The 9,961-nt window shown below is 34.2% G+C and overlaps 3 protein-coding genes across 3 annotated transcripts; 1 reads left to right on the top strand and 2 right to left on the bottom strand.

Annotated features, from left to right (window-relative positions):
• Window positions 1-1,272: 1,272 nt before the first annotated feature.
• Window positions 1,273-3,063, bottom strand: LOC135954630 (ribosomal L1 domain-containing protein CG13096). The gene is made up of 2 exons (XM_065504833.1): window positions 2,367-3,063; window positions 1,273-2,293 (listed from the first exon to the last, which is right to left on the bottom strand). Exons 1-2 carry the CDS (start codon window positions 3,014-3,016, stop codon window positions 1,375-1,377), a joined length of 1,569 nt encoding a protein of 522 aa, XP_065360905.1. The 5' UTR covers window positions 3,017-3,063; the 3' UTR covers window positions 1,273-1,374.
• Window positions 3,064-3,476: 413 nt separating this feature from the next.
• On the top strand, window positions 3,477-5,009 carry Alg2 (alpha-1,3/1,6-mannosyltransferase Alg2). Its single transcript, XM_065504857.1, has one exon. The coding sequence runs from the start codon at window positions 3,557-3,559 to the stop codon at window positions 4,838-4,840; it is 1,284 nt and encodes a 427-aa protein (XP_065360929.1). The 5' UTR covers window positions 3,477-3,556; the 3' UTR covers window positions 4,841-5,009.
• Window positions 5,010-5,657: 648 nt separating this feature from the next.
• On the bottom strand, window positions 5,658-8,354 carry Usp5 (ubiquitin specific protease 5). The gene is made up of 2 exons (XM_065506334.1): window positions 7,760-8,354; window positions 5,658-7,698 (listed from the first exon to the last, which is right to left on the bottom strand). Exons 1-2 carry the CDS (start codon window positions 8,241-8,243, stop codon window positions 5,756-5,758), a joined length of 2,427 nt encoding a protein of 808 aa, XP_065362406.1. The 5' UTR covers window positions 8,244-8,354; the 3' UTR covers window positions 5,658-5,755.
• Between the last annotated feature and the right edge of the window lie 1,607 nt (window positions 8,355-9,961).

Raw genomic sequence — 9,961 nt, 5'->3', positions numbered from 1 at the left:
GAAATTTTGTTTTTGCTATCCACATAAATCAATCAATCTGTGTGTAATTTCTAAATTTTTCATTTGCGACCACCGTTAAGCTACCGTTACCCATAAAATAACCCTTCTCAGCTCAACTACCTTTGCTGTAATAACTGCAGTTACCGATATAATTTAAAATACATTTACCGATATAATTTAAAATACCGTTACCGATATTCCAAAATTTTGAATCTGTCGTATTCAAGGAAATGTGCGAAATATACGGAATAAGAAAATCCAGAACAACTCTTGTACTCTGGAGGAATATTTAAGAAAAGTGGTCAGTGCTCATTAAAAGGACTGGGATGAACACATACAAAATTTTTTGCTGGCGTACAGATCAGCTGTTCATGACGCCACCTCTCGAACACCTGCAAACATTTTCTTTGGAACTAAGCGGAAATTGCCTGAAAGTTTAGAATTCGGTATTAAACCCTCAGCAATAAATGAAGACAATGAAAACTCTATACCCAGGAGCAAGAGGATCTTCGTACTGAAAAAGCTGATAAAGCTCTGCAAATAGAACATTCTAGTTTTGTCCGTTAGATAATTCATGAAACTACTAGATGGCAAAATGAATATAAATATGTAGTAACGCCAGTAACAGAGTTAGCACAAATGTATTACCAGTGTGTATTAAAAGTGTGTGTATAAAAAGAGAGTAAAAAGAGACTAAGGTAACTGGTCCAAAATAATTGACAAAAGCATTTCAAATATTGTTCTCATAGTAATTTGAAAATTACAAGTGATTTCAGTCCTTACTTCAAACATATTCATTTTATAGAACAACATTTCTGCGAAACCAATTTTTAAATATTTTTCCCATCATAACCTCAAAATTAATAAATTTTTGAAACCCATTTTCAAACATGTATTGAGATCTATATTTTGAATCTCTGGAGAAGAACCTATTTCAATGTTAAAAACTAACAAACTAATACATAGTATGTTGAAAATTTCGAATGATTTCAGCAGTATATTGAAAAAAATATTTTTATATTGAGCAACATTTTTACGAAACTAATTTTTTAATATTTGTCCATAAATTACGAAATTTGTGGCGTTTTTAAAAGTTTAACTAATAATAAATTGGGAAACTATTTTTTGACAAATAGAACTGAGATCTTGATTTTTCAATTGGACCCATTTCGATAAATTAAGGAACCATTATTTGACAAATTGAACTGGTATCTTGATTTTCAATCGCTGGAGAAGAGCTTATTTCAATAATACATTAAAGATGAGAACATGTCGAATTTTTAAACGTTTTTATTGTAATAATAGGTATAAAGAAATATGTAAATATTGAACTTATTTAATTAACATACATACAATATGTATTAATTTTCATCTTCATTCTTCATCGCTAACCTCGCTGCCTTCTTCATTGGCATCACTTTCTTCATTTTCATCCTCTGATTTACTAGCAACTTCGATTTGTTTATCTTTTTTAACTTTCTTTGCAGCTGGTTTGAACTCATTGTCATTATCTTCTTCAACTGGTTCATTTGACAATAGAGCCGTTCTAGCTTCACGTATTTGCTGTTTACGTTCAACTTGTGTCTTGTTAAGCTTTACAAATTCTCCCGTTTTGCTCATGCTAAATTTGGACAATATATCGTTGGCTTGTTTCTTCAATTTAAGCATTCGCTGTTCTCGTGGACCAATCACATTGGGGATTTCTTGAGGTGCACCTGTCAAACTGACATATAGTGGCAAAGATGATGTTCCCTTGATGTCGATTTTAAGGTAAATGTTGCGCATATTTGCATAGCCACCTGCATATGTATCTTTCAATTGATCAATCACCATTTTTATATTTTCGGCCAATTGAGTTATGGTAAAACGGTGATTTCCCACGGGAATGGATACAAGATCCCCCTTGTGTAGTTGTTTGTAAGATGTGCGTTTCAAAGCATGTTCTACGTCAATCTTATGCGTCTTGGGATCGTCCATACGTACAGCATGAATTGTTGAGCGTGGCTTTTGGAAATGTTTGCCAAGGAATCCAACAACATGACCCACTATACGACCATCACATAGGAAATAATCATAAGTGTTGGCAAACTTTCTTTTGGATTCAAATGTAGTGCATTCATTGCGCAATTGATTAAAGGGTACTACTTTAATATCGTCCACTCCGTTCTCTCGTAATAGATCTTCATAGTGTTGAATAGTGGGCTCGTAATCAACTTTCGCTCCTCTTTGTAGATCGGGAACAATAATAACAACATCATCGTTCTTAGTATCTACCAATGAATGTTTAACATTTCTGCAATGAATTTTAATAATGTATAATTTTTGTTTTAATAATATAAAATAAGATGATGTATTTCAATACTTACAATTTCACCATACGCTTGGGGCAGGTGGGAATTTTAAAACTTGAGATATTCAAAAAATACTTGTAGTCGCTAAAAATAGAAGTTTTCTTTTCCGACACCTCTTTTTCAACAAGAGTTTTCAATGCCTCACTAATCTTTTTTATATTCTCCAAAGTGACTATAGTTTTGAACTGTTTCTCATCGAAATTCACTGGATCGTAAATCTGTTTCTTCTTTTTATTTTTTTTAATTTCACCATCCACGTTCTGAGTTTTATTTTCGGCTTTTCCAACAGTCTTTTGGACAACTTTTTTAACCACGTTCTGTGTTTTATTTTCGGCTTTTGCAACAGTTGTTTGCTCTTTCTTTTGGACAAATTTTTTATTCACGTTCTGGCTTTTATTTTCGATTTTGGCAACTGTTGGCTGTTTCTTTTGGACAGCTTTCTGGTCCTTTTGTTGCACCTTCTTGGAATTTTTATTTAAAACATCACTTTTTGGTTTTACATCCTTTGCAACTTTGTTTTTGGCTACATTTTCCAATGTTTTCTCGATCTGCTTAACCTTCTCCTTAGTTGCATTTGGTTTGGACTTTTTCATCTGGACATTCTTTGCTTTTTCAGGAACATCCTTTTTCAGTGTTTTGGGATTCGGTTTCTGTACTTTTACCATTTTTATTTCAGTTTAAAACAAATAATTCAACTAGCAATCAAAACACGTGCAGCAAAAACAAGAAAAATATTTTTAAGAACAATGTTAGGATTGCCAAGTTTTAGAATAAAAAGAAAATATGTATTAAAACCAGAGTTGCCATTCCACGAAACAATAATAAATTCTTCAGATGATTAAAACCAACAAGTGGCAACACCCTATGAGCCAACGCGGCAACACCGCGGCTGACGTCAGCGGCTGGCATCAGCAAAACCATATTTTTTATATGAAGTTTTTACGGTTTAGATTTGGGGGTCTATGAGCCAAACATTCCCATAAGAAATACACAGGCGTGAGCATGTGAGCTGCTCATGTTGAGCCGGAGTAGTATAAAGTTGCCAGATAATGATTCAGTCGGTATATTAATTCAGATTGATTGACACTTTTATAAAGAAGCATCAGCAGTGTCACAAAGTCTTTTTGTTATTATTTTAGGAGTAACATCTTCAGTGCATTCCGGGTGCACTTTCTTAGTTTTTTTATCGAGTATATGATTTAATCATGGTTCGAGTGCTTTTTCTCCACCCTGATTTGGGTATAGGTGGTGCTGAGCGACTGGTTGTCGATGCTGCACTGGCATTAAAAGGATGTGGTCATGAGGTCAGTTTTTTAACAAATCACCATGATCCGAACCACTGCTTTGAAGAAACAAGAGATGGCACTTTAAAAGTGAAAGTCGTTGGAGATTGGCTTCCCAGGAAGATTTTTGGTAGATTTTATGCATTTTGTGCGTATTTTCGCATGTTGTACGCGGCATTTTTTGCATCATTTTTTCTATCTCGTCGTGAACAGTTGGATGTGATATTTTGTGATCAAATTTCCATAGGCATTCCTATATTAAAGTTGGCTAAATGTAGTCCAAAGATTTTATTTTACTGCCATTTTCCTGATCAGTTGTTGAGTGCTGAAGGCGGTTACCTTAAAAGTTTATACCGAGCGCCTATAAACTTCCTGGAAGAAATAACAATAGGTATGGCTGATGGCACCTTGGTAAATTCAAAATTTACTTTAAGGGTCTTTCATGAGACATTTAGACGCCTACATACTGTACCAGAAGTACTGTATCCTTCAATAAATACCAAATATTTTGATGATATGCATCTCAAGCATGCAGTATACAAAGAAGAAACAAACACATTGTCTGATTTGGACTTTCCACGTAATGCTTTTATTTTTCTTGATATTAATCGATATGAACGTAAGAAAAATCACCCTTTAGCAGTCAAAGCCTTTTGTCAGCTCGAAAATATATTAAGCACAAGTGATTGGAAACGATGTCGCCTAGTTATTGCCGGAGGATATGATAAGCGTGTGGTAGAAAATGTAGAACATTTCAATGAGTTGGAAGGTTTAATTCAAGATATGAACGTAAATGATACTGTGAAAATGTTGCGTTCTCCACCGGATGAGCAAAAATATTTGCTGTTGGAAAAAGCTAATTGCCTTTTATACACCCCAGCTAATGAACACTTTGGGATTGTGCCCTTGGAAGGCATGTACATGTCAAAACCAGTCATTGCCCTAAATTCAGGTGGGCCAACAGAAACCATAGTAAACAATTTGACGGGTTACCTTTGTGATCCTAATGTTGAAAGCTTTGCTACGGCAATGGGTAAGATATTTAAAGATGATGCTTTACGCGAACGTATGGGTGTCATGGGCCATAAACGTGTCCAGCAAAAATTTTCTTTCGAAGCCTTTTCACAAAAACTAGACACTATAGTAAAGGACATAATAAAAGCACAAGCTCGCGGTTTTACTGGCACGCCAAAGAAACAGGAATGAACTGAAAATGCTTATTTTTTTGAAGATACGAAATAAAGTTAAAATGTTGGTAAATTCACAAGAGCGTTGTTGTGATTTACTATTATATGATTCCATTGTTGTAAAATTTTCAAAATGTAATTTATAAGAAATTTTCATTAAAAATAATACTAACAAATTGTTAACAAAACTTCTTTTCATTCCGTATTTTGCTTCTTCAAATAGTAAAAGGATTTTGTTCCTAATGAAACAATTTTTATAGGTGGAATTCATGGTTCTACCATCATGGGTGGAATTAATATTTGTAATTATTTATTTCTCTCTTGCTTTAATATACAAAACGATGTCAAATTAAAATCGGTAAATCAGAACAATTAAATATTTTGGGAATTTACAGAATCAAGTGGAATCTGAAGCAGCTATAACAAAATCGATTGGAACAATCAGTCCGAACACAAATATTCTGAAGGAATTTACCAATTCCATGGTATCGAAAAATACGCCAGATGTTTTGTTAAAAGACATTTAATATTCGACTGGACACTTTGATCAGTTGAAAGTATTTATATTATAAAAGAGCAACAATTAAAAGTTAAAGTATTGCTTGTAGGCAGTTCCGCGATGCGTTGAATCCACTTGAATTCCCACAATCATAAGTATAAACCATATCTTAACTGGATTTAAATTAATACGTTTTTATAGTTATTACATTACTAGACGGCCTAAAATTTAATTTGTTGTTTTTCCTATTGTTTGCTTGGAGGAACCCGAATTCACAATAGGATATTTTATTTATACATACGGATTACGTCCTGTTTATCTTATCAAATAAAATACATTATTGTTAATAAATTCACTTTATTTATACAATTGAGAATAAAAAAGCATAATTTTTACGTAGAGACTAGTGAATCGAACACTCGATGTTTTAGATATTCACTCTTCGCGTTTGTATAGATAGAGATAGCCCAAATCTTTGGGTGGTTTCTGAGATAAAGCGACTTTGCTATCATTGAAAATTACCCACTGGCCATCTTTTTTTATGTGGCACACATAGTGGCCTACCTGGGCCGATGTACCCATATGAGAAATAAAAGCAACCAACTTATATTTACCACTACCATCACGGTAATTTTTGTTTGTCTGCGAAGTTGTGTTTGATTCAGTGCTAACGGGGGCAGCTTCGGAGATATCCATATCATCAGCATGAGAAAATATCCAGTCTGTAGCACGTTCAACGTTGCCATCTGTTGCTTTGAGGGCTTTTGTAGCTTGTCGCTCATCGAAGCCCATGCTCATCAATAATCCAAGGCTTTCAGGATTGGGCACAAAGTCTGCACCGCTTCCAGCAGAAGCACCAACATTAGGCACAACAAATGGATCGGAAAAATCAGAATCTCCAATATGTTCCATTAGCCAGTTTGAAGCTATTTCCAAACCGCCATTATTAGTGTGGAATACTGCTCTTTTGCAAGCCTCCAGAGGGAAACCCATTTGCATGAGGGATGAAACCATAGTTTCGTCACAAACAAACTTTGTGGCTGTATCAGTCTCCGGTAATTCTTCTTCATGCGATTGTTTGCCTGTTGAACGCCAGTTGGACAAGTCCAACTCATCAGGCATTTTAACTTCTACATCAAGCTTTTTGGGCACCCAGTCATCACCCAGGGTAAACTTACGCAAATGCATCATTAAATAATCGGGCATATTGACAAGACGGGCGGTTTTCTTGGCAGTTGTGGTATCCTTAATAGCTGATGAATAAAATTGATCAATTACTTCTGGGGCGAAGAAGCGCTCTAGGCAATCAAGCAATGGAACCTTGTGACGTACAACGTCTTTGTCATTGTTGGGTGCACCCGGACAATTGGCCTTTTTATCCAAATACTCTTTAACTTCATCCAGATTTGTGGCCTTCTCCAAAGGTATGACCAGTGGCAAGCAGTATTCTTCACGTCGCGTATATTTAACTTTTTTGCTTGCCATGCATTCAACGCGATCCTCTATGCTAAATGTTAAAGCATCAACGGGATTATTAGACTGGTTGCGTGAATTACGCTCCAATAAATTGATCAAATGCAAAAAGAAATCATAAGCATCTTGTTGTTGTTTCGAGCCAAAATCTGAATGATTTTTGCCTATAATATTCTTAAACATTGCAGGCGATATACCGGTAGTGTCTAAACTATTTTCAGTAATACTGCTGTACTTGCCTGACCACAATCCGTTACCCAATTTAGACATTTGGATATTAAAATCATTAGCCGGATCAGCGGGAAACTCATTGAAGTATGATTCAGCACCTTTACCCACAAAACGTCTGATAAAATCGGGCAATGTAAAAAGCACTTGCATGACGCTGTTGATATAACAGGAATTTCCCAAATTACGCATGCCAGTGTAACCTGGACCGGACAGAGGCTGCAGTTCACTCTCGCTCTCTGTAAGCAAAGACCACTCTCCTATACGTTGATTGATTTCAAGCTCAAGCTCTACCATAGATTTTTCGCATTTCTTCATAGCAGCCATGTTTATACCAAAATGAGCTAAATGATCTTCCAGTTTCGAATCAATTACCATGTCATCTTCTGGATAAGAAAATACATCTGATTTGCCATCTGCCGAAATTGTACCAAGTTTAACAGCTAATGGATAACTAAATTCTCTGTAATGTTCGACGGCATGGTCATTTCCTCCAGAACCATCAAAAAATTTTCTACCACACAATATAGAGCCGTCAGTCAAATTTAACCACAAGTTATTAGTAAGATCACACTTTTCACATTTCCAACCAGAAGGCGGAATTTTTTTGCCATTGCTTAATTGTTGAAGGTTTTCAGAAAATTTGGAAACCTGACGCACTTCACCATCCCAAGTACCTATAAAGAACAAATACTTTCTTATTTAACCTTCTTTATATAATTCAATTCGCGTTAATACCTGCTAACATTTGCTTCTCCAATTTAGAAATGGCGGAATCCTGAGTCAAAATACTTTCAACTGATTGTGTGACTATCATGGGCAAGTCATTACTGGGGTAAGGAAGTTTATGTTGAATATCAGGCATAACGACGATACTATAATTATTTTTATATTCATAGTTTTTGGTATCGTTGTCATTATAGCCACCCTCCACACCAATAGCAAGGCGTGTTATTTTACGCTCTGGCCCTGCCTCATCTCCCTTTGCGGCATCTTCCTTGAGGTGTTTCTCACGATATATGTGCAAAAACACACAATTACCACTTTTCTCTGCATATTTCTGCACATATTCTTCACCAAATCCCAGAAAACTTGTCAAACTCACGTAAAGACCGGTGGAAGATTCCGGATTGTCGAACGAGTACACACACTCATCCTTATATATGGCTTGATTATCACAAGGCACTCTTATCTTAGATAAATGCTTGCACAATGCTTCCATTTATGGTGTATAAATATTACTTTATTTATAATTTAATAATATTGAAAAATTTTAATGGTTTAGCTTTATCGGAATCGGCTTATTTTTATAGAATTGCAAGATATTATTTTATTTATTCACCGTCATTCCACACGGTTGTAAAAATAAGGCAGCATGGATTGATACTGGCAATGCTGATTCAAGCATTGCCAGAATTAAGTTTTTTTAATGTATAATATAATTTTGAAATGTTTAACGACTATTTTAATTTTATATAAAAGTATATCGAAAAATTATTTATATAGTAAACTAATAATTAGAGTTTGTCGGAAAATTTAAATTTGTTCCTGGGATATTTAAAATCAACGTAGTTTTAAAATGTTTATAAATAAAATTAGCGATATTATCGAAATAAAACAAACAATAACGAAGTTGTTTCACCGGATATTTTAAACTAACATAAATTTTAAAAATTATTTACGATTTACATCCAGGTCCTCGGCACTGTTACCACTCACCTTAAATTTAAACGTGTATATGTACCGTTTAACCCCCGTTAAAGCCTCTAATATACAAGTGGCAGACCTACTAAACGTGGATAGCACGAGAAAATATATGTCTTAACATTAGACCTAACATACACAAAGAAAAGTTAGACTACTGAGTGTACCGTTACCCAGGCGAAGGCGAGATTACTAAAAACAATTCTACAACTCCTTCTCATTTTTATTATTACGTTATTTTCCCTTCAATTAAATGACCTTGAGTAAATTTACTCAACAATTTATTCTAGGAGTTGCAACACTTTTGCATTAAGTGTATTTATGTGTGTAGTAAATAAAAACAAATTGAAATCTTTTATTTTTCTTTATTGAAACTCAATTTGGTATTCTTACATAATTATTAATTGGAGTATTTTTAATATTGAAATGAAACTATCAATATATTTAGTATGTACAATCTAAACGTCTATATTTAATAATAATTGTGTTTACGGTTTTATTTTATAATAATTTAAATTTTATATTAGAAAGTAGTTTTTTGTATCATTATTTATTCCAATAAGTTTAATTTGGGATTTTGTCAAAACTCACCTATTATTTTTCAGTTTGATGAAATAATCTCTCCTGTTCTGTAAACCGAATCCAAGTAACGATTTCGTTTTTAAACCGAATTCACATATTTTGGTATTTAATAAATAGAAACCACATGATTTACTCGTCTTGCTTTCGAGTAAAATAACCTGTCTCAATGTACAAAACCGTGCGATTTGAAGAACTTGCAATTTGCTAATTATTCGTTTTTGAATACAGCACGTTTTTTAAATCACTCGATTTACAGAACAGGAGCGATGATTGTTGGCATTAATTTTTTATCAATATTGTTATAATTTCATTAATTAGTAGTACACTTCAGGGGTAAATAATTTGGTAATGAAATGATCAAAATATGGGCGGTAGCAATGAATCGAATAAAATATTTTTCGAAAACGAATCGATTTGAAACTAAAAAAAGTTTTATTATTTCAGTTTTCTTCATTGTTTAAAATGACTTATTCAAAAATGTCAGAAGGGGAATGATGATGGTTGAGAAGGCGATTGATCCCTTTTCTGGTATATCCCTTGCAAAATTCAAGATGGTTGTACAGCAGAAACTATATGAGACTGCACAGAACAGGTCCTGGCCCGTATACGGCAGGACGAATCTACTTATAGAATTCCGTCCTGACCAAATAAGGC

Source organism: Calliphora vicina, chromosome 3 (genome assembly GCF_958450345.1).
Source record: "Calliphora vicina chromosome 3, idCalVici1.1, whole genome shotgun sequence".
In the NCBI taxonomy this organism is placed as follows: domain Eukaryota; kingdom Metazoa; phylum Arthropoda; class Insecta; order Diptera; family Calliphoridae; genus Calliphora; species Calliphora vicina.
Note: the sequence above shows the minus strand (reverse complement) of the source record. Positions and strands in the feature narration are given on the sequence as shown.